The following is a 24,484-nucleotide window of genomic DNA, read 5'->3' as shown; positions in this document are numbered from 1 at the left end:
TCAGGTCCTTGGGGATGATGTTACCCAGGAAGCGTAATGACTCCACAGTGTCCACTGGGGAGTCACACAAGTTAATCTGGGTGGGTGGGGCTTGACTCTTCCTGAACTCTACAGTCAGCTCCTTCAATGAATTGGGAGCATTGAACTTCAAGTTGATGTCCCTGCACCAGGTCACTAGATGGTCAACCTTTCTCACGGGATGCTCTTGGTCTTCAGGCTAACAGCTCTTATAATAATTCAAACAAATTATGAATAAGTACTTGGATTAATAGTTTGTTTTCAGGTGCACATGCACAGTTGACCCTCCTGACTACAGATGTCCATCTTTATCAGTAACTTCCACATTCATTTCAGGACATCAACTCACTCACTGCAAATTCTGGGCACAAAATATTGATGATGTGTGATGATGATGATGTTAATCAGTTTTGTATCAATGTTTAAAGTATTTGTACAAAAGATAATAATAGTAGGATTTGTGAGTAAGTATATTGTATATCTAAGCAATCTAGTTGTAGTCCGAAACCATGTTTCGCTGCCTCCAAGATCCACCATCACGATCCACAATGTGGCTGCAGCCACTATCCTGGATTTGAAACGATAAAGCAAAAGGACTCAGGGGAAGAAGTCAAGTCAATAACACTTATTGATAAGACATTAATGTGATTAAGAGGAAGAGGAGGAAAGAGAAGTTCTGTTTGTCTTGTGTCCCTCGTCAATCTAGACCCAGAACTAAGGGCAGGTCCAAGACAATCCTGAACCTGCTCTAACTATAAGCTTCATCTAAAAGGAAGGTTTGAAGTGGACTCTTAAACATAGGGAAGGTGTCTGCCTCCTGAACTGAAAGTGGGAGATGCTTATCTGATATACTAATATGTGTCATGCCCTGTGAATATAAAGTGTTTTTTATGTCGACTTTTAAAGAAAGCACTGAGCTGTGAAAGTGTGTGTAGCTCAGTGTGATGACTCACTCTGCAGTGTCATACAGTGGAATGGTGAAGTATTACAGAAAGACAGGCAGAGCCGGTTCACTGACAAAGTAAGTATTGGAAACACCACTGCAGGATCAACATCAGAAAATTAAATTGGATGCATTTATATTTGTATGAATGCTGATTAATGTTCATTGTCCCTTTTTATATAAAGAATTAAAATTCAAGGTCTAATCTACAATATCAGCAATGACACCTGAATTGAACTGAACACATAAAGTGATATGATGTCCTATAATGACACCTGTGGTTTTCAAAGTTTCAAGACATTCTGATGCCTACTTTTTCTATCACTTTCTTTATTTCTGGAGCCTATTAATTGTTTTTAAAAGTTATTTTTAAAAGTTATGCTATTTGTGTGCTCATCAAATTAACTTAAATTAAATGTTAAAATGAATATTGCATTTACACCTAATTTGAGATCGAATTTATGATATTATTCGCAAAATTAATGACACTGTATCCACAAATGTTTGTTACTGCTTTTCAGTCAGGCACCGCCCAGACAGCTGCTCCCGGCTGGCGGGGTCCTTTTCCACTGGTCTGTGGAGGATTAGCTGCCAACATGCCGACTGTCGGAGTGAAAAGGGATCTCCTCTTCAAAGCTTTGGGCAGAACATACAGTTAGTCATATTTTATACATTTTCAAACTGTGGACAAACTGTCTGTATATTTATTAAATGTCCAAGTGGCTCTTAAAGACAGAGGAAGTCAGAGGAATGGCTGGACTCGTTGCCTGGTAGTTAGCACCGCAGCAGCTAACTCAAACTAGCTGGATCTGGATTTACTGTGTCTGCACTGAATGAAATATATAGTTTAATGGGAATTCACCCCAATTATTAATTTAGACATTCGTACAATTTGTGAGGAGAATGAAATAGTGACTGTAGACTCTCTACAAACGGTAGTGACGTGTGTTAATGGGATGAGAACGTGATTGCATCATTTCCTTGGCTCCTGTCATTTAAATGTGAGCTGAGCAGCTACGGGAAAATAAAAGTAACTCTGAGTATGTAACGTTATATACCTGTTTTTATTAATGGCTGTTTCCTTTTGTTTTAGCTGATGAGGAGTTTGACGAGCTGTGTTTTGAGTTTGGACTGGAGCTGGATGAAATTGTGAGTAAATGACTTCAAGTGGTTTCCTGATACAAATAAGTGGAAACTTTTGACCTTGCTCATGGTGTACGTTTTATTTTTCTCTGTGTAACTATTTAATTAAGTGAGTAAGAGTCTGAATACGACACAAACATAATTTCATCATGTCACATAATCTTCAAGAAAACACATTTTAATGATGTAGCCCTATTTGAGGAGCTCAACCATGAATTAAATATTCACATACAGTTGTGTTCACAGGTAATACTCACAAACATGCATGGACACACGCACACACACACACACACACACGACAAGGTAACTTTAAAAGATGGTTTCCTTACAGTTTATGAATGCTGGATGGATTTGCAGTTCCTCCTTTGCTGCAGAGTTCTTACATTGTTGCTGTAATGATATTTCAGACCTCAGAGAAGGAGATATTAATCCGAGAGCAGGGTGACTCCAAGGCTTCTGGAGCTTCTGACATCATCCTGTACAAGATCGATGTGCCCGCTAACCGCTATGACCTGCTGTGTCTGGAGGGGCTGGTCCGTGGTCTGCAGGTCTTCAAGAACAAGTCAGTAGATTTCTGCTTGTTATTTTGGGTTATGCCTCCTTAAATATATATAAATGATGGAAGATGGGTATTATTTAGATAACAATTTAGGAGTATCGTTTGATTACCACAAAACATTTTCTTCCACGGTTGAAGTCTTATTTTAGCTGTGTTGCCTGTGTATTTATTCTCCATTGTCTTTGTGTGGTGTATGTAGAGTCACTGTTAAAAGATTGATTTTGTGTCACAGGCTGGAGGCACCTCGCTACAGACGTGTCAGCCCAGTCAGCGGCGAGCGTCAGAAGCTGATCATCACTAAGGAGGTGGGTGGAATGATTCAAAATGTTAAGTAACAGTTTGTGGCCTAAAGTTAAGATTGGTTAAGGTTACAAATCAAATACACTAGTGTTTTACTATGGTGGTCAATTAGTTTGTTCTTCTATTTCTGAGCAGACAGCAGAAGTGAGACCCCATGCTGTGGCAGCAGTGTTGAGGAACATCACCTTCACCCAGCAACGCTATGACAGCTTCATTGAGCTGCAGGACAAACTCCATCAAAACATCTGCAGGTCAGACCACATGAACGTTACATTACGTTTGAAAACGAATCACTGTTTACTACGTTTACACCTGGCATCCACATGATTGGTGTTTTCAAGCTCCAAATAACGGTGAACTTTGGAAATGCTATGGATCCAGTTTTAGTTTGAAAGCTCAAAACAATTACACAGCTGATTGGTTCTTATTCGTTTCTGTTGACTGAATCCATTCATTTGTTTTAAATAGGTCAATTCTTGTTGTTATTCATTTAGAACTGGAAGATGCACAGCTTCATACTGTAGAGTCCTGGCATTTAGTTAAATACACAAAGCTACTTTTGTTCGTTGTCATACCAGAAATCTGACTTGACAGCTCCACAGCAAAATTTACAGTCCTTAGTTTCTATTTATATAGTTTGCTCAGTGCTAAACTATGACCCACGTAAGAATAAGTATCGCTGTCCCATTTCCCTTATTATATAGTCAGTTTGTCACAGGTTTCTTTTTTACGGCTATCCACTCCAAACAAAGCTCATTCTCCTTAAACAGTCTATGTGAATACTATTATAGACACGCTTTCAGACATGCACTGAAGTCCTGAAAATCTCCTTAAATCCTCTGCAGGGGCTGTAGGGGAGAACGCAAATATCATAGCGAGAGGCTTTGGACTTTCTCCAGAGTTTCCTCTGCTAGCCTCCAAGTAAAATGTCTGGATAATGTTCAAATAAGCCCTTGTGAGAAAACAGCAGTAGGATTCCCTGCTAGCGAGTGGGCGTGTTGATAAAGTTTCTAACACGCGACGGATGCAAAACTGAAAAAAAACTAAAAGAATATAAATATCGCAGGATGAAAAAGTGGTGCCATACACGAAGACAAAGCTGATGAAGATGTCAGGAGAACTTATGGGGATAAGACCTGATGCTGCTGTGGATGTGCTGTAAACAAAAAATGTTACCTTGTATCCAAATAAGTGTTGATGCAGGTTTATTGTATATTCGTTAATGTTAGCTCTTTGTATTTTTCACTTCATTCTTACACATTTCTAACACATAAATCTCAAGAGTTATTGCGGTACACTGATATCACAATGTACATAAATTCAATGTATTCAGCCAATAATTCTATCAATAATGTTTTGTGAAGGAAGAGGAGCCTGGTGGCGATCGGGACTCATGACCTGGACACCATCTCTGGTCCTTTCACATACACAGCCAAACCCCCTGGAGACATCTGCTTCAAACCTCTGAACCAGACCAAAGAGTTCACGGCCACTCAGCTCATGAGCCTCTACAAGGTACACAGCTAGTTCACTGGACATTGGTCAGATGAGCATCTTTTCTTTCTTTTTGTTGCTAACACTGTGTTGTTCTCCTGGTGCATACAGACAGACAGCCACTTGAGGCATTACCTTCACATTGTTGAAGACAAGCCTGCGTACCCTGTCATCTACGACAGCAACGGCACCGTCCTCTCCATGCCTCCCATCATCAATGGTGAGTGTTCTCATTTCTGCTCCTGTTACCACAATGTATTACAGACAGTGTGCTTGGAATCACAACATTCAAAGTCTAGGTTAAATGCCGCTTTATGTGATTCTGAGAAGCAAATAAACAACGAACAAATTATTAAATTTTTTTGACACAGAGTTAAATATATAGAATATATAGAGAGCCAACATTTGAGAAAGCGATAAAATAAAAATAATCAAATGCTTTCTGTCATTAATTTTCCAGGAGACCATTCAAAAATCAGCCTCAAGACAAAGAACGTCTTCATCGAGTGCACAGCCACAGATGTGACCAAGGTAAAACTGAGGGGAAAACAGCAACAAAAACAAGTTTTGTCACTGATGTGACAAGAACCTGACATTAATCTGACCTTGCTCTCCAGGCCAAGATTGTCTTGGACATGATGGTGACCATGTTCAGCGAGTATTGTTCACAGCCTTTCACGTAAGTCACTCCTCTGTCTCAAATACAAGCATCTCTGACAAAAACTGGGATTCATTGTCTGTACTTTAAAGGTGCAAGATGACACAATCTTGACTTTTAAATCTGCTGAGGGTAGAAAATTATAATGTGCTGGGGTTTGAAAAGTCCAAGCTTTTACATTTGAGGCCGCTCTCTACACAGTGATGTCACAGAACAGTTTCTTTATAGCTGTTGAATGCAACTGCTGGACCTCATTTACAGGCTTTGTTTTTCACTCCATTATTTTACTCTTTTTTTAAAAAAAAACTTTTATCTCCTTCTCTTTCAGGGTGGAGGAGGCTGAGGTGGTCTACCCAGATGGCAAGACCTGCATATACCCAGTACTGTATTCACTTCAATCATATTGATTGTATCCTGTCTTTTAAAACATTGACTGAAATACTTCTCTTGTCTTCTGACGCTCTTCTACTGTTTCCTTGTCTGTACTTCAGGAGCTGGCGTACAGGACGGAGAAGTTGTCCAGCGAGTTCATCAACCGCAAAGTTGGCATCAAGTGAGTTATGTGGATGTACTAAGTATAATACTTGAGATACTAGATATACTAGTTTGGAAAGTACCTGCTGGTAAATGTTTAAGATGCTTTTCAGTTTTATTTTTGTAAATTTCTGCATTTCTGAGCAAAGTCTGTGACTTACTGGTGTTAACAGGCACTGCCTAACAAGACCTGGTAGAGGAGCCTTAACTTTGTAAAGTTGATGAAGCTCAGTATTAAATAGGCCTCTGCAGTACCAATACTAAATACAACTTAAACAAAATCCACAGTGTTCAGTCAACAGACAGTGAGACAGTGTTAATAAAAATTGTAACACAGTGATTCCCATTAATCACATAGACTGTTGTCCTGAATGCGTCTGATACAGATCTGTCTGTGGCTCACAGCAGACCAGCTGCACTGAGCTGAATTCATCTCTGTATTTACATAAAACTTAGCGATGCAGCAGGTTGTTTCTGTGCTTTAGAACAAAATGAAAAGTACATTGAGTGTCTTTGCTTCACTGCTTTGTGTTTAGCGATCCCTCTCTTCATTCAGTCTATAGGTGTCTCTACCACTGCTGCTCTCTCTCTCTCCTCTTTGTCAGGGAAGTGACAGTCGTTAAAAGTGTGTGAACATTTCACGTTAAAATCTCAAAGAAAACCTGTGTAAAGCTGATTTAACATGAAACGGCAGCACAACATCACTGTGGCAGGGTGTTTTTAACTTTCCTCCAGTAAACCGAGAGAAGAAGCAGACGCCTCCCAACATGTTTTCATTCCACCGTGGTGATGTGGTGCTCTTCATTGTGAAATCAGATTTACACAGTTTGCAGCTAACGGTCTTCTTGAAGACTTGTTCTCACACTTTTGACGACTTGTCTCCACTGTATCATTAGCGGCGTTAGTCTCCGCCATTTTTCAAACGTTTACTCCTGAGTGGAGAAGGCATTGTCACGTGAGCGACACAAGGCACGGGATTGGCTGGTTTACTGCCCCCCCCTCAGGAGACCCTGCCACAGTGTGTGCCATGTAACAGGCAGTTAGTCAGTGCCAAATACCTGCCAAAGTAATCCTGAATAATCTTAATGCTACCAGTTGAGTCAGAGCGTCCCCAATCTCGAATTGGAGTTTCAGGGGTAAACAGCGTTACAGTCAAATCCAATACAGAGGCTCCTCCTCTGGAGCCGCGTTCACGTTCCCTGCACACACTGCACATAAGCTCCAGCCCAAGGGTGCGCGGGGTGCACGGTAGCATTGCTTCTTCCAGTAGCAGACATTAAGGCTAAAAACATGGTGTAAGTATGCTGTTTCGAGTCAAATATGAATGTCGGGGCTTCAGGATACTTGAGGAGCAGTATGGAGGCACTTTATTTTTACGTTTGAAGACATGGTCACCTGTGACTTCAATTGTATTGGATTTGGCTGCAACTGTGTTTAACCCTGAAATCCCTGAATTCCTTTAACACTGTGCCCTTGCCACAATTTATTTATTTCCTGTAATTAGAAAACATTCACTTATTGTACACTTCATAAAATTCTAGTTTGAAACAGCTATCTGCTCATTGGCTGCTTGCTGTGTTTGTGTCCTCAGTAACACAATAAATCTTACTTCTTAAGAATACTGTTAATTTGTTCTCCTCCTGACAGTGAATCAACTGAGAAAATCGCCCAGCTGCTGACCAGGATGTGCCTCCGCTCCCATGCTACAGGTGTTGGTGATGAGATGGAGGTCGAGATCCCACCAACACGCTCAGATGTCATCCATGCTTGTGATATCATGGAAGACGCTGCCATCGCCTACGGTTTCAACAACATCACCTACACCACACCACGCACCTACACCATAGCCAACCAGGTACCTGGGTTTTCTTCTGCATGTTTGCTGTGTGTCTCATGAAATATGTTGTGTGTGCTTATGTGTTTTTCTTCATATTGTTCATAGTTCCCACTGAATAAACTGACAGAACTGTTGAGACAGGACCTGGCAGCTGCTGGATTCACAGAGGCCCTCAACTTTGCCCTGGTAAGAGAGAGACACAAATACTCAGACATACAAACACTGTTTTTTTTTCCTAGAAAAATGTTCCATGGAATGTGTCACCTCTCTCTTCCTCTAGTGTTCTCAAGAAGATATAGCAGACAAGCTTGGTAAGAAGATTTCAGAAACCAAGGCTGTGCAAATCTCAAACCCCAAGACAACAGATTTCCAGGTAAAGAAGAAAACATTGATTCTGTGAATAAAACTAGACGGCTTGAGAGGGTAGAGGAAGTAAAGTGGTACATTTACCCCTAGAGTGTTTGGAAATCCCCCTTTTAATCTTACTTCAGTTGAGGTTCAGTTGACATTTGGGTCAGTTAATCTATTTCTTTTTAGGAGTATTTGTGTCAAGATTAATTTTGATCTAAAAGGTTGAATTAGATTTTTCTTCAGACAAGGTTAAAGGTCATAAGCAAAATATTCTCTTTGCTTCTCGAGGATAAATAATTTATTGTTCCTGTTGCACTTACAGGACTAGTGTTGCATTACATGCTGTATGCTCAGTGGACACCATAATGTAGCTCTGTGACATCTGAAAAGTCAGCTTGCTGATGATAACATTTTACAGAAGTAAAACTAATCTTTAGCCAAAGCTCAAACTAGCGAACTAGTTTTCACTTCAGTGTTCACCGGAACACATATGAGCACAGAATCGAGAAAATAAAAAACTCTCAATAATAAATGGTTTGATGTGTAAAAATAAGAAAAGTTGGGGTAAGAAAGCTAGAAACTCACGGAGGAATGCTTTGAAAAATTATACCAGCCAGAGACATTGATCAATGCTTCTGTGCTCAGAAATTGTAGTGTTATTGTTCCAGAAGGGGGCACTCTTCTCCTCTCTAACAGACTATACTAATTTTTTCAACTGAACCTTGGTATTTCTCCACCAGGTGGCGCGCACCACCCTGCTTCCAGGGCTTCTGAAAACCATAGCTGCCAACAGGAAGATGCCCCTTCCCCTCAAACTGTTTGAGATATCTGATGTGGTGATGAAGGATGAGAGCAAAGGTATGTGTTCATATTTATTCGACCTGTGTATGTGTGTGAGAGGCTGTGTACAGACTCTGGCTGCAAATTTCCTTGGGGAAAAAAGGTAAATTGAGAATCTATCAGTGTGTGAAGTGGTGGAAGAAGTCATTTTGTCTTCCACAACACGTACACACTGTCTAACACAACAATAAAACACATTTTTAAACCCAAAGCTGATATATGATGGTCAATATTCATCATTGCAGTTGCAGTGCAAAAATATTCAAGTATCCATTTTTTTAGATTTACACACGAGGAGGGTTAAACTCTCTGATGGAATAGTTTGTTTTATGATTCAATTTTAATGTCAGGAACCTGAACAAGTTTCTTATTATAGTATTTAGTATTTTAGAAAAGACTTATTATAGACAACCTATTTTTCTCCAAATATAAAACAAAAAAACTAATATCATTTGTGTTCATATCAGAAGTTGAATGACACTTGGCGACAGATGTATTTTTTAATAAAAACCCAGTATTGACTTGATGTATCAAGTCATTGATTTATTCCTGTTTTTAATGTTCCTCACTCTCCCTCCCCCTCATCCTGCCAACCAGATGTTGGAGCGAGAAACAGCCGGCGTCTCTGTGCTGTTTACTACAATAAGAGCCCGGGCTTCGAGGTGATCCACGGCCTGCTAGACCGAACCATGCAACTGCTGGAGGTGAAGCCTGCCCGCGACAAGGGCTACCACATCCAGGCTGCAGACGGTAAGAGTGCTGGGTAGACGGGGAGGGGGATGGAAACTAACAATCAGGACTATAGCAATGTACTTAAGCGCTAGCTTTGGTGGTGAGTATCTTAAGACTGGATTTAATCCCGGGGACAGATTTTAGCCCCTGGGATATAGAAGATGTTTATGGACAAGCTGGTGAAAAAAATAAATCTGGGTCACACAAGGTTAAAAGGCAGGTTTTACTTAGATTATGTAAATCCAGTCCATGACGAGCAGTAACGGCATTGTTTTTTTTCCAGGACGTTGTGTTCCATGTTTAATTGAGGCAGCAGTTTCCATTTTTATTCCACTTAGAATGAACCCAAATCATGGGTGGGCAGTTAAGATTGGTTCTACACTCAAGACAGTCGAAGAATTTTATATACAAGAGCAGCTGCCTGCGCTGTGTAAAACTAAAACTTGTCCAGATATTCCAATCAAACGTGCTTGTCGTCGTTGATTATATTTTCAATTAATCAAAAGAAGCTTGACACATTTGTTGTTTGACTGACAGAAAGGCAATTTGGTTTCATCTTTCTGATGATGTGAGATTAGTGATCAGAAGGTTCGATTTGATCCGCAGACTGTCTGTGTGCTTTTTGACTTGGGTCGCAGAGATCTGGCCAAAAATTATATTGAAATAAAATATTAATATCAGTTGATGTCTATAATTATCACGATAAACGTCACATTATTTCCTTTAACTTTAAAGACTCGTTATTGCTCCTGAGTTAAGATTGTGGTTTTAGATGCTTCCTTATTGGTAGTGTTTCCCACCGGATTGATTCAGTATGTGGTGATAATACGGGTGTATCACTCAGCACCTGAGCGACGACAGGCACACAGACTAAAGAGTGAAGAGAAGTTCTCGCGTGTGGGTTTGCTCTTTTACGCAAAGAGCTGCAGCTAAAACTATTAGATCTAAATGTCTGCGTGGACGGCAAAAACATTATGGAGAATAGCATTAAAAGTAATCAACAGAGTAAAACACTCACTTGGAGATCTCTGTAAGTGTTTGGTTTATTATGAAACTTTGGAATATTAGGATATGATTGGCAGCCACAGTTTAGATAATTAATAGGAAACACTTTTTAACGGCAAAACATTTTACTAATCTGATCAATTATGTGGTGTACCTCCTCAGTGTACTTGTACAATACATGTACATTACAGCCCTAATTTGGCTCCTGTTTTCCTAAAGAGACTCTCATACATCATCTGAGTTTTAGATAACTCACCTTCCTCTTTCAGTTTTTCTCTCCATCCTTTCTACCTCACCACCCATGTCTTGTTCTCTTCTCCCACTTGGCTTGCATGCTTCAAGGTCACACTGCAGGATGTCTGCTCGGGCTCTGCTGGCCTGTTCAGACTGCAAATCAATGGGCTCAAGTATCAGTGAATGAGAGTGGAGAGGGGGGGGGATGAAGTCAGACAGAAGAACAGAGGAAGGGATGTGCAGACTAGAGAGTCCAAAAAAAAGAGGTGGGGGGGGTCAGGTGAGAGACAGAGAGATGGCTAGAGGCATAAGCAAGTCTGCGATGTGGGGGGGTGCAGGGGCATCACATCACCCACTGCAGCGCTGAGCAGCAAGACAGAATGGCACATACAACACCCACCCACGGGTGCTTAGACTGTCCATCTGACAGGCACACACACACTTACAAGGGAGCTGAAATGGACATGCTCTCAATGTGCGCTCTAATGCACAATGCACTGGACACACACACACACACACACACACACACACACACACACACACACACACACACACACACACACACACACACACTCACCAACTCAGTTCATTTCCTCTCCTGTTTTCCCCTCCACACTGTATGCACCATTAGCCTATCTCCCCCACATATGTCAGCATGTCCTTAACCCCATTACAAGGTCATGACCCAATCTAAGAGCTCACCTGACACACACACCCTCAGGATGTGTCCATATGACTAACTCACCATCACAGACAGGGTGAGTGGCTGAGGGAATACATGTCAGCTGAGTTTCCTCCACTCAGCAGGGGCAAGGATGAAATAACGAGTTAGACGTTCAGAAGTGGAGGAAAAAAGCCACTTAAGAGACATATGCCTGTGTTTCACTTAACAACTGTGTCCAATGCAGTGCCCGGGTCCATACATCCTTTGTTAGGTTGTTCTATGAATAATAGAAGGTTAGTACCAATGTTCAGGGTTTGAGGTTTCGATTTGCTATGTTCATTTAAACCTGCAACAACTGACTTTGCCACTTGGGGGCAGTTTAAAGAAGTTGTGAACAGTTGTTTTAGGTATATATGTATTGTATATATGCTAAGTATATATATTGAACTTGTTAGCAAACCATTGCAGATTTACAATGTTAAACTGAAAAGCATCATTATTAATTTAAGGTTGTGTTTCTGCACACCTGTCCTGTTTACCTGTTTACGCTGTGTCTGTCTACAGTGTTTTGTCGAGCAGGTAGTGTACAGTTGGCTTTTAAAGCTTTTTTGCTACAAACGCCTGACTGCAGTGGCTTAAAATGGTACAATGCTATCTCCACCCCTTTGTCTGGAGCCATGCTAAGATTTAATGGGTCCATGTCCAATCCTTCAATAGTTTAGTGGAAATCCATTCTGTAGTTTTTGTGTAATCCTGCTAACATCCAACAAGTGGAAGCTCCCACAAATGTTTTAATTACCTCCCAGGGAACATGTTGGGTACAGCTGGGAAACCTTCAACTGGTGTGGACATTTCTTGTCTCCTGGTTGTCTTTGCTTCTGTGCAGCACCTTGTGCTGATCAAGTTTGGATGTGTGTGCTTTCGTTTACCTTCAAAACAAATAAACACACAAACCAACCAATAAACAGACGGGGGGGGGAGGAACAAAACCTCTTTGGCAAAAATTGCTGTAAATCTGATGGGAGCAGCAAGTTTCAGGGGATATTGACCCGTTTAATGAAATCTTCACTTTGTCATTTACTTGTTATTTTAAACAAATTTAAAACAATTGCCTTCAGAGATGAATTTCTTTTGAATTTGTAGAACTTTCTTTTAAGTACGTAAAAATTACATTTTGAGTCAACAGTGTAAGAAGCACGAGCAGTTATGAGTTTAAGTGAATGGAATCAAAGAACAGTTCATTATTACCCAAACTGACACTGGGGAATCATTAGCAGTGTTTTGGTTTACCTCCAGATGAAGTGGTTTTGATAGGCCGACTAAACTGTTGTTCAATGACAGGTCTGTTGATATTTAACTTTTTTTCTTATTGTCAAGAAATGAAAAGATCAAAACCAGGTATTGTCTGTGTCAAAGCCTGATACAGCTTATTCCAAAAACTATTGAAAACACAATAGTCCCATTAAGTGCACCATTTATTCCTGTTTGAGTCGAACAGGAATAAACTGGAAAAGCACTTGGAGAGCAACACTCGTGCTGCATGCAGTCTTAAATATTCAATATGTGCTATGATATTAAAATTTATCAGAAGTTTCTACTTTTATTCACAGGTGAATTTTATTATTGTACAATGTACGACAACATTATTGAATATTATAACTTACTGTATATAAGAGTGATGCAGGCCAGTAAAATAATAATTAATTGATAATGCCACTGTAACATGAGACCTGATAAGCAGAATATATTTATATTGTGGGCATATGTTTTGTGCAGCTAGTGATATCAATGATGCACAGGAACATGTGCAAATATTTATTAGCAGAATCAATACCTGAAATACAGATGAATTTAAGTGTGTATGTTTGTGTATGTGCTTTCAGTGTATTTCCTATGCATTAGCATTAAGCTAGAACTTTGACCTTGATCTTTGATGGATACAAAAAAAAAAAAAGAATCATGCAGCTCATGACCCCACTCCCGAGCAACTCGCCAAGCTTAATCCAAATTGTATTAAAATGATGAAGACAGACAGATGTCACCAATCACAGTACACCCACGTGCTACTGTGTAGTGTGGGTGTAATATATGTGTTATGTATAATATAATAACGATTATATTATATTATACATAACGCTATATATTGTTGAGGTGATGTAAAAAAGATAATGGACATATCTTCACAAGATATGAATGGACAGATGAGCTGACACATTATTACACAATACTGTATATATTACACAGAATTGGCCACTTTATCACTATATTCCATTTACATGTAATGAGATCAGATTCATTCGAACCGGCACCAAATTTCACCTGTTCATAAATATTAGAACTTAACATATGCCCTGTTTCTTTATTTTTTTTTTCAAAAAGTCTTGGAATTATTTCTGAAACATGCAATATTAAAGAGTTTAAAAATAAGTTCTTTCTTGACACATAACAATCCTTCCACCAAGTTTGATAGTAATCCATCCTGAAGTTTTGTGTGATGCTGCTAACTAAGAGACAATGAAAACATAGCCTCCTTGGCAGATGTAAAACAGACAGTATTTCTGATAGATTATAGTGTGTGTATATATATATAAATACTCTCTCATATCAGCTTTTCAAACGATAGTAAACTTAATATCTTAAGTTCTGTATTGTTGCTTGAACAAATCTAGAGAGTTTATGACATCACTTTAGGCTTTGATGGTCATCCTGAAAAACTACAGAATAATTTGTAGATGAAATGGAGTGAAACGGAATTTAGAAGTACCTCTATTTCAGTATTAAAACCCATCCCAATCATCCTATAGAGCCACTTCCTGTGTGTTCAGCAGTCTCTTACACAGAGTGAGGCATTATTTAGAATTCTCTGTACAGTGGTCAGCAAAAATGATTTCATTATCAACCAATTATATTGGTTATCTGATGTAACTGTCCATCTCTGCCTTCCGCTGAAAACTCAGCTGAAAGTTGGAGGAGAGTGGGCGGAAACTGGCCTGGCTCAAGTGTACGATTTTCATTGACTGATTGGTTATTTAAGAGGGCTATTTATAGTGTTGCCATGGCATCCCGCTCATGGTACAAGTAGATGACGTGTGAACCGACGCAAGTACATTTCACTGATTTAATACACTGAACAGACACACAACAGGCAACTGAAGTGAATGTTAGTTTCCTCCTCTCTCTCGCACACACACACACACACACACACACACACACACACACACACACACAGGGAGAGAGAAAAAGCTCAGTCCATGTGTTTTGTAAGCCTTCATCCATAGTGATGAGTGAACATCTAAGCAGTGGGCTCTGGAAGCCATTAGCAAGGCAGCGTGGGAAGAAGCAGTGCACGATGGGAGAAAGCCACGTCCCTGCGTGTGGGGCTGTTGTCATGCCAACCCTTGTATCTTGTTCAGTCTCTGACAAGTCCGTCTTTCTGTCTGTTTGCATGTCTGCATGTTTGGACAAAGTGAGCGAACGCCTCTCACACGGGCAAGAGTGGGTTCATCTCAGTATCGATGGAGGCTTTTTATTCCATCTGGATTTAAGTGACCTTTGGTCCTGACAAACTTACACACACACAGGACCATCAGATGTTAATCAGGAGGAGAAATGTGTACTTTAGTGTGTGTGGAGGTAACTGAGAGAGAAAATCCAATTATGGTCAAATGGCCTCTGTTGGCAGTTTCCTCAGAGTAATGACCTGTGACATTTTCACATAAACAGTCTATGTTTTACTGTTCTGTCAATTGTTGATATTAAAAAATACTTATCAGCCTCATAACCACTCCATCAAATTGTATTCTTACTTCTGGAAGATAGCTTTAGCTTTTCTGTGGGAAAGACTATGGATACCTCCTCTCTACCTGTAGTTTGTGAGATAATGTGGCGTTTCAGGGTTCTTCTCTACTAGGTTACTTCACCTTATCTTCTGTTATGAGGAAGCGCAAGAAATTCTGGGACTCTGACAATCCTTTAAATCTTTCATATTTGAATTTAACTCATTATTGTCTTTTAAAGTTTTATATTGAAACTACTCCAGAAATTGCTGTTAGGATTATACCATATTGTTTTGTTGTCTACAGCTGAAAGCGATTTAAATACAGAGGTCCAAAAACATGTGACCAGGAGAGTACATACACTGCAATGCAATCAATGTACTACTTTAAATTGGATTAAACCATGTAGAAAACAAAGCTGGATATATGTGAAATGGTGTCTTCCCAGATTTCTATAGGAATAATTTCTCCTCTATCCTGTTTTCTTTTAGATTCCACTTTTTTCCCCGGTCGCTGTGCAGAGATCTTTGTCCATGGAAAGAGTGTCGGCCGCCTCGGAGTTCTCCACCCAGACGTCATCAACCGCTTCGAGCTGACCATGCCCTGCTCTGCCCTGGAGATGGACGTCGAGCCCTTCCTGTGATTTCACCTTCCTTAACTTAAGCCCTTAATCCCTAAATGCATGTAAATGTATATTCTCAGAAAGCAATGAGATCAATTGGGAGAATATAAGAGGCTTGAAAGTTGTTTAACAGATATCACGTGTTTGGTTTGTTTGCCTGCAGTGTGATATGGTCTCTAAACTAAAGGGCCCATGTGTGGAGCCATTGTGTTTTTTGATATGTCAGTAACACGGCTGTTTCTACTAAAGTCAGAAGAATTAAAAATTAACAAGACTCCTTTGTGTTTGTGATGTGAATGGTGTGCATCTGTGTTTGGGCCTGTACATGCATGCTTGCTCTTAATTTAGTTTACTTGTGCCTTGGGGGTTAGTGCATGATAATTAAACCCAGTGACTCATTACCTGTTGCCTTGGTTCTTCCAGTGGCCACACTGCTGAAACCCTCCTCACACACGACGTCCCCATGCAGGAAGTCATCGAGCACAAGTTCCCCACGCAAAATGAATCCCGGCAGGCACCGGCTTCCTGCCCAACATCTACAAAAACTGTGTTTGGTGACATGAGCACACCAGCTGGTCTTAAAGCTCTTGATGATTTTCTAGCAGACAAAAGCTACATGGAAGGCTTTTCAGCATCTCAAGCCGACGTGGCGATGTTTGATGCCATCCCTTCTGCTCCCTCAACGACCCTCTGCCACCTCCTGCGCTGGTACAAGCACATCCAGTCCTTCCGGAGAGAAAGAGATAGCCTCCCGTCAGCAAAGTGTCAGTTTGTCCTCCCAGCTTCAGCCTCGACAAACGCCCCTAGTGATGAAGATGACGACGATATTGACCTATTTGGCTCGGACGACGAGGCAGACAGCGCAGAGGCGTCGAGAATCAAGGAGCAGCGTCTCGCAGAGTACGCTGCCAAGAAGTCCAAGAAGCCAGCTCTAGTCGCCAAGTCCTCCATCCTGCTTGACGTCAAGCCCTGGGACGACGAGACGGACATGGCCAAGCTGGAGGAGTGCGTCCGCAGCGTCAGCATGGACGGACTGCTTTGGGGGCAGTCCAAGCTTGTCCCGGTGGGCTACGGCATCAAGAAGCTCCAGATAGGATGCGTAGTGGAGGATGACAAAGTGGGTACAGATCTGCTGGAGGAAGCCATTACCGCTTTTGAGGACTATGTTCAGTCTATGGACGTGGCTGCTTTCAATAAGATCTGAATCATGCACAGAGTAAATTCACTGAGTGGAACCATCTGAGGTTTTCTGGTCGTAGCTTGAGACATAGGTGATGCTGTATCGAACACAATGTTCAGTGGCTATCTTTGTAACCGGTAAATAACCAAAGCTCAGGTCCTGCATTTAAAGAAAACTATTGATCCTTGGTACAAAAGATTCTTGCCTCAAACATCAAATAAAACCATTCTAATGAATGATTTTTTTTTTTTGTCTTTTATGTTGTGCTGTTTTTTTTCTATGAGGTAAAAAGTTCAGATACCTACATATCCATTTTATCTGTAGCTGCTTTAGTGTCAACTCAAAGGCAGATTTCGGAGCCAGTAAATTCCCATATGAAAGAGAGCAGTGCGGCTAATAAGCAGTCTTGTAAATGAGGTCTGACAGGTGCTTCAGCATTCCTTCAGACTACTGTTGTAAAGGCAGGTTAACTCTTTCATTCCGGTCCAGCCAGTCCTGAACAGTAACCAGGCCAACATGGTGTAACAGATGACATGTTCCAACATGCCAAGCCATATGCTTTAAAGCAAAAAGACTGATAGTAGCCATTGAAGTGAAGTCGCAGAGTTTCAGGTGAACTGGTTTCGATCTGCCCGGTATGAGCTTCAGAGGCTTGTGAAACACATGACAGTCAACCTGGCTATGGAATTTATTTTACATGTTTATGCACTGAAATAGACAACACCGCAGTTAAAAGCTCTACGAGCCTCGACTACAATTCAAACACTGAGAATCCAGTCGTAAAAATGTTATTGCTCCATGAGAAAAACTTTATTTGCTTTCAGCTCAGTTACAGGTCAGTCACAGGCACAACGTTGTGAATCATTCCCAGCGAGAACTGTTTCTGAAATTGTTACCATGTAAACAAAAGATCATCTGATACACATTGAAATAAATATGAGGTACATTTTTGTCATTGCAAATTCAGAACATTATCAGTCTCCTGTAAGCAGGTCAAAACAGCCCCAGCAGAATGAAGAGTCTATTGACCAATATACAATGAACAAGTCCAACAACCGTATATGTAGCAAACTTATACGGCACTTCAATTTCTCTCCTCCTCCTGGCACTTTCATCACTTCTTGGCACTCTGTACCATGAATATAACACCCGCAGACTCAGTGCTTTCACTATCTGTCGTGTTCCCACTAGTGCCACAATTCCTACCAGGCAGCGGGCTACGCTTACTGTCAGTGCATGAGCTGTCAGTGTGGGTAGAGGTACAGGTAAATCACCTTGGGGCTCAAAAGTCTGCCCGAGCTGCTCATTCACCCAGTATCCCACTGAGGATCCAGCCGCGACCCCTAGGATGGTGGTGGTATCTCCGCGCGTGGTGCTGTAGTGGTCCAGCTCTGGGTATGTGTAGCTGAGAAAGAGGGGCAGTGCCAACGCCACGATGGGGGAGATGCAGCTGGTGAGTTGAAAGTGGTCGAAGGTTTCCCAGAAAGGATAGGTGAATAACATGAGGACGGCAGAGATTAAAGCGCCACAGATCACATCCTGAAAGCAGAATAAAGACAATAGTTCACATTTTGTGCATTTGTTTTCTTATTGGATAAGAAAATCGATACCAGTCTCATGTCTGTTCATTAAATAAGTCTTAGATAAAGTAGAAACTGGGAGAAACTGTGGAGTGTCAGGAGAAACAAACCCTGTTAGCAGCGCCTTTAGAGCTCACTCATTAACAGATTAAGTCTCTTTTGTTTAATTTGTAAAAGAAAAGAAGGTGTAAGAAATGACAGGTTGTAATTTTCAGGAGGTGCAGCAGTGACCTCACCATGTCGTCAGCTGCTTTCACACATGCACTGGACTCAGATATTTTCTTGCAATTTTTCGTACATGACAAAGCAAATGTCCGAGTCAGTTGCTTTGAACATTTTCTGGAAATGTTCCTGTCAGCCCCCTCGTCAAGTGTCTGGAAAATGTCCAAGTGGGCCTATGTGAGAACACAGCAGGAACATGTCTGAGGAATTCACAGCGAGTGAGTGGACGTGTTGATGTCTCTAATGTGCGACTGACGCAGAAAAATAATACAAATATCTAAAAAAAACTATACGCGCCAACAAAAATGTCAACTTGGAGGGACAACAAGATTCGAGAGCTTTTGGTGATAAGGGCCGGTGTCGAAAACATGATTTCCACAGTGGAATTTATGCGTTACTTCTCACCTGGTGCATGCTCTGCCCAGATGCCAATCCCTCGCCTGAATGTTCCAGACATGTTCTCGCCTGGCCTGGATTATCTCCTGCTGCGTTCTTCACATGTGAAAGGCAAACTCCAGAAAAATGTTTGGATCCAATTTTCCGAACATTTTCCGCAGCTCATGTCTGAAAACAGCTTTGTCACGGGGAGGGGGAGGTTACTGCACCCAGCCATGGCACTGCCCCCTACGTTTCAATTTGTTTCACTGATTTGTCATCTTTATGGATGACACATTATTATTATTGAACCTTACAGGGTCCTGTTAAGTTTATTTAGTTACCTTCAGTTAGGGCCAGGGTAGTTTTCAGTCTTTATGCTAAGCTAAGCTAACCAGCTGCTGTAGGGTTACATTTAACAGACTTGTGCTTCAAGTACAAAGTTTTTTGAAATGTAAGCAAATATAACTACTTGGAAACACTATGCCAGCCTGGCAGATTTGATAAATGAGTACACAACTGATGAATAAGTAACAGTCTCTTAATGTGGCATCGAGATTTTCCAATGAAAAGCAGGTGACTTAAAGTGTCGGCTGAATTTAGAGTCTCAGCCAGACAGTTTAACCAGACATAGATATGAATAATGAATCCTGCATTGAGCTTGAATATTTTATGCTGTAGAATTTGTGTGTGTGTGTGTAGGGGGACTAGCTCACCAAAATTGAGTGCATGCCAGTATAGAGGCGGCTCAGACACACCAAGGACGACAGCGTCACTGCAATCAGCAAACCCACCTCGAACTGGAACTGAACCGCAATAAAAGATAAAAGATTAAACCTGTGAAAGAAGAATGTCGTGTGTCACATGCAACTTCCCATTCCTCAGTGCAGGCACAAAAACAGTTGTCGTGCTCTACTTCTTTAAAACCTCTTTCCTCTCAGCCATCCATTTGTCACTGTAGACATGGAACTCCTCTTTCTGCCACTTGTCCTTTCTGGTTGACGTACTGCCCGCCATCCAGTCACTTGGCTCCTTTAGTTCTCCACTGTCTCCATCCTCTGTCCCCTCCTTCCTTTACCTATAGCGGCAGGTTTTGTTCCCCCCTCCATTTCAATAACAGTGAGAAGAGAGGCCTTGTGTATTCATTCACCTCCTCCACCCTCCCCTCCTGTGCTCCCCTCCTCTCCTCCTCTCTGCCTTTTTTCCTGTGTCTTTTCCTGTCTTTTGCAGCTGGAAGCCTATTCACTGGTAGTTCATGAAGAGAGGTTTTTTTATGAATGGCCACAAAGGATGCCAGGGACAGGAGGGGGGTCACGCTGTGATTGACTGTCATGACCTCCGACCTGCTCTGGGATCAGGGCGAGTTGCCCTGAGGCCTTGTGTCTATTCAGGAGTCTCTGCAACAGCCTGCTACTCATTTATAGCTATACATGCTCTTTTCTCTCAGAGGAATCCTTGAGGAATTTCAGGCCACAGTTAAGTGCTCTACTGTACATGGATGTCTCAGGGTTCTTGAGGTGATTTCTCTGACCTTGAGAGCAGGAATGTAAGAACCCGACCGAGTGCTGGCTGACACGGTCTGACCACAAATCAGTCTGACAGCTGTAGAGACCGTAAACTACCAACTGATGGACCCAGCATTTACTGATGGACCCAGCATTCACTCAGGTTCTTCGTTACAACACGGGGTGTGATTAAGACAGCCCATGATTGAGCCACTGAGTGTTTTATAGACTTGGCAGTAGAGCGGGGGAGATAAAGACGGGAAGAGTCAGGAGGAGGAGGGAGGTAGTGACGTGGACTGACAGTCATTGACTCAGTCGAGTCCATCAGAGGACCAAACAGCAGCTCGACGGGTGTGGCTGATGGTGACTGATGGTGACTTCTGGCCCCGCCCCTGCCTGCCCATTGTGCGACAGCTCAGTCAGGACCCACTGATGGACAGCGGGGCCACTCCCTTCATCCCACTCAGCTACCAGTGAGCAAGACGCCGTCCACAGGCTCCCAGCGCCTCATATTTAACCTCATTCAACTCTGACTTGTGAGAAGCTTCCCATTAGGAGCGACTAAATTAACACCTACTGGGCCGTGCTTATCTTAAAGGAATCCATAAAATTCAATGGAAATTTAATGGCACTGCCTCGTGTCACATTTACAGTTGGTGTATACGTCCTTACTCTAATGAGGTGGATGGAGATCATTTGCAGTCAGCTATGGTGGTAATAGCAGTTTTCATAGTGATGAGCAGTGACTATTACAGCTTCAGTAATGATGTCACAGATACTATCATGACATGTTTCAACAGTAATTCCAATCACCACCTGGAAATGACTGATGCTCGTTACACATCAGGCTTCTGTGCATCAAAGTATTAGATCGTCCACTGTTATTGCTGTGTAAAATCATGGCAAATATCACAGGATAGTAATTGTTTTTTCTCTACTCACTCACAGAGGAGATAATATGTTTAGATTTCTTAAAGTAAGACAAAATAAACCAAATTATTTAACAATGTGAGCATAGAGGTTATTTTTTAACCTCTTTGAAGAGTATGTCTGATAACACAAGACCAACAACCGATAGCAGCACTAGCTTCTCTGACGCTCTGTGTGCTGCAGTACAGCGCTTTAAGCTACATCCTAATATCACTATCCCAACAGGGTTAACGATGACAATGGCTGTGTCCGAAAACCCTCACTAATCACTACATAGTCCACTACATAGTGAATTCACCGTTTTGTACAGCTGTCTGAAAGTTTAGTGAAGTTTTGTATACACTTTTTAATGGACACATTGTATCCCACAGTGCAGTTCCATTTGCTTATGACTGTGAGATGCAGTTGAAAGCACAGACAACCTTATTCAAGCATAGCTTATTTGGCCACACATTATAGCTCACAACAGACAAGTCCACTGTGGAACTGGTTGACTGTGTTAAATCACAGATTTCAGCGATGCCCACCTGTATCCTTGCTGGGGCGCTCAGTAAAATGGTAAAGGAGATGGAAGTGGCAGCCATGGCGTGAGTGGAGGGCAGCCCGTACTCTGCGTCAACACGTGTCTCCAGCTTAACCACAGGGGGTGAATGAGGGCGAGGCAGCTTCAGCACATCCTTCATCACCTGGCCGACATACATCACCAACTGAAAGAGAGGTTCGAATACATGTGTCTCAGAAAAAGGGTCTCAACAAATATCTAATATAGAGGTCTATATCACATTTTATACAGTGTGTGTGTTTTGCAACTTACAATATTGTAGGATGACAAAAGGAGGATAATAAGGAAAAGATCAAAATAAATCACTTGGGAGTGGACAAAGTTAGACATGCTGCTACTTCAATCGGCAATAACAGAAAACCTGGAGGTATTTTATGAACGTTCTTGAAGGATGGAATATCTACATCATGGCCAGTCACAGAGGAGAAGGCTTTTACAGAGTTTGGTTCTGACATATTGTGAATTAATGTTAACTTGTTAAAGCAACCACATGTGAAATCCGTGCCGAGCGGGTGTGTGTTTCCCTGCTGGGTTCGGATCCAGCGTTTCTCGGTTCTGCATGAGTCTGGGTTCCAGCTTTCAAATGAGGGATGGGTCCGGGTGAGTTCAGGTAGAACATTTCCAGTTTTTTTCAGGTTCAGGCACAAATCTTTGGACCTGTGAAGAACTCTAATCTCATATATATTCAGTTGCCATTTTTATTCTAATATTGTGCATTGGTTATATCTGTCACTCTTACATTGAATTAATAGAAATTCTACAGTTTTAGCAGATTTCAAACTCCTGAGGATGAAATAGTCTTATTTTCTAAAGTGCTTTTCATGAGAGACTACTGTCTCTGTCTGTTCCATGTGAATCTTTATTTAGCAGTTGAAATGTGATTCAATACAAAAAAACCTACAGAGTGAGTGCTGCAGTGTGCTGGCAAGAAAAGGCGAAATCCGAGATGGAGGAAGATGATAATAAAATTATGAGAAGATGAAATAAAATCCTGATTAGGCTATGCTCTAAAAGTAACCACACTCTCATAAATAAGTAATACCCCTTCCAACTCCACAAAGGAAAAAGGAAAGAGAGGAGGACAAATGTGTTCAAAAGATGGAGACCCACCCTGGGATAAAGTGCGGATGTTGCAGTCGTGCAGTAACAAAATCTATTGTAAGAAACTGATAATTGAAGAGGGCAGGATTTGCTGACACAGCGTCTTCGGAGGGTGGAGTGAGACAGAGGGTACTTGACATAATGACAGTTAGTGCAAGGTGTGTGTGTGTGGTAATGATGTATAGGTATTGGTGTGCATATGTGTGTGTGTGTGTGTGTGTGTGTGTGTGTGTGTGTGTGTGTGTGTGTGTGTGTGTGTGTGTGTGTGTGTGTGTGTGTGTGTGTGTGTGTCTGTGTGCGTTTGCCTGCCAAATGTGCTGCCTATTCTCTTTCATGAGATCCCCAGCGGCCGTCGGAGGGGCAGCCTGCTCCAGCTCCAGTTTTATTTAAAGCTCTGCCTTGTATATTTAATGAATGGCTGTCTTCACAAGGAGCAGGGAGGCAGTGCAGCGAGAGGGAGCAGGACACTAATGTGTGTGTTTAAAGGACAGACTAGAGAGGCTGTTATTACCATCTCCACTGACACTGTAATCAGAAGATGCCTGTTACCATGGAAAATAAGATATAAAAGTACATCTACTGACCCGCTATTAGTGCAGCAACTTGTAGAGACGCAGAGGGAAGCAGATAGAGAGGGAAGCGACAGGGACAGAGATGGTAATTAAAATAGGTAAATATGTGGACACCAGAACATTGCTCAGGCCAGTCAAGTTCTTGGACATCAAATTGGGGAAACAATTTCTTTATGGACCCGGCTTTATGCACAGGGACAGCGTCATGTTGAAAAAGGAAAGGACCTTTACCTAAATGTTGCATAAAATGCCTGATATATTGTATGTTGTAGCATTAAGATTTCCCTTGAGGAAGCAGACCTTTTGGAAAAGCAGAGGTGCTTGTTTGATGAGAAAGTTGGATCAGGCCCAAGGGAAACAGTTCACCTTGCTTCCATTCAAATATACATCTAATATCACAGGTAGGCTACATCATAAATACAGTACATTGTATGTTGTTACATTTGCATGCAAACAAAAATGTAACAAGACTTCAGCCACGTTAGTGCCTCTCGTGCAGATGTAGATTGACAAAGTGATGCTTTGAGCTAAATGCTGGTGTCAGCATGCTAAATGTTCATCATGACAATGCAAACATGCTCATATTTAGAGGGAATAGTGTCAAGCTTACCATCAGTGTTAGTATGCTACCATTAGCTAATTAGCACTAAACACAACAGCAGATGGGAATATCAACAGGTCTTAACTGAGCAATTTCTAGTTTTGATTAAGTTGGTTAGAAACATCCATTTTGATTTTAGAGAAACT

At 41.5% G+C, this 24,484-nt stretch overlaps 2 protein-coding genes across 3 annotated transcripts in view; one reads left to right on the top strand and one right to left on the bottom strand.

Moving 5' to 3' along the window:
* The first annotated feature begins 1,482 nt into the window (after positions 1-1,482).
* Positions 1,483-17,125, top strand: farsb (phenylalanyl-tRNA synthetase subunit beta). Its single transcript, XM_034605417.1, has 18 exons — positions 1,483-1,615; positions 2,055-2,110; positions 2,512-2,666; positions 2,896-2,968; positions 3,099-3,214; positions 4,328-4,478; positions 4,569-4,677; positions 4,918-4,988; positions 5,075-5,136; positions 5,444-5,495; positions 5,607-5,668; positions 7,297-7,504; positions 7,592-7,672; positions 7,767-7,859; positions 8,578-8,695; positions 9,275-9,427; positions 15,580-15,727; positions 16,134-17,125. The coding sequence occupies exons 1-18, from the start codon at positions 1,558-1,560 to the stop codon at positions 16,912-16,914; spliced, it is 2,547 nt and encodes an 848-aa protein (XP_034461308.1). The 5' UTR covers positions 1,483-1,557; the 3' UTR covers positions 16,915-17,125.
* A 557-nt stretch (positions 17,126-17,682) lies between these two features.
* The window catches only part of sgpp2 (sphingosine-1-phosphate phosphatase 2), a 39,109-nt gene continuing 32,307 nt past the window's right edge, over positions 17,683-24,484 (bottom strand). For both annotated transcript variants that reach the window (XM_034605435.1, XM_034605434.1), the window contains 3 exons: positions 22,030-22,209; positions 19,784-19,873; positions 17,683-18,429 (listed from right to left, as the gene is read on the bottom strand). In XM_034605435.1, coding sequence (XP_034461326.1) covers positions 17,884-18,429; positions 19,784-19,873; positions 22,030-22,209 — 816 coding nt within the window. In that variant the 3' untranslated portion in view covers positions 17,683-17,883. The remainder of the gene's footprint in view (positions 18,430-19,783; positions 19,874-22,029; positions 22,210-24,484) is intronic.

The sequence above is a fragment of the Hippoglossus hippoglossus genome, chromosome 13 (assembly GCF_009819705.1).
Source record: "Hippoglossus hippoglossus isolate fHipHip1 chromosome 13, fHipHip1.pri, whole genome shotgun sequence".
Lineage (NCBI taxonomy): Eukaryota > Metazoa > Chordata > Actinopteri > Pleuronectiformes > Pleuronectidae > Hippoglossus > Hippoglossus hippoglossus.
The sequence above is the reverse complement of the archived record's forward strand: the minus strand, read 5'-3'. Positions and strand labels throughout refer to the sequence as shown.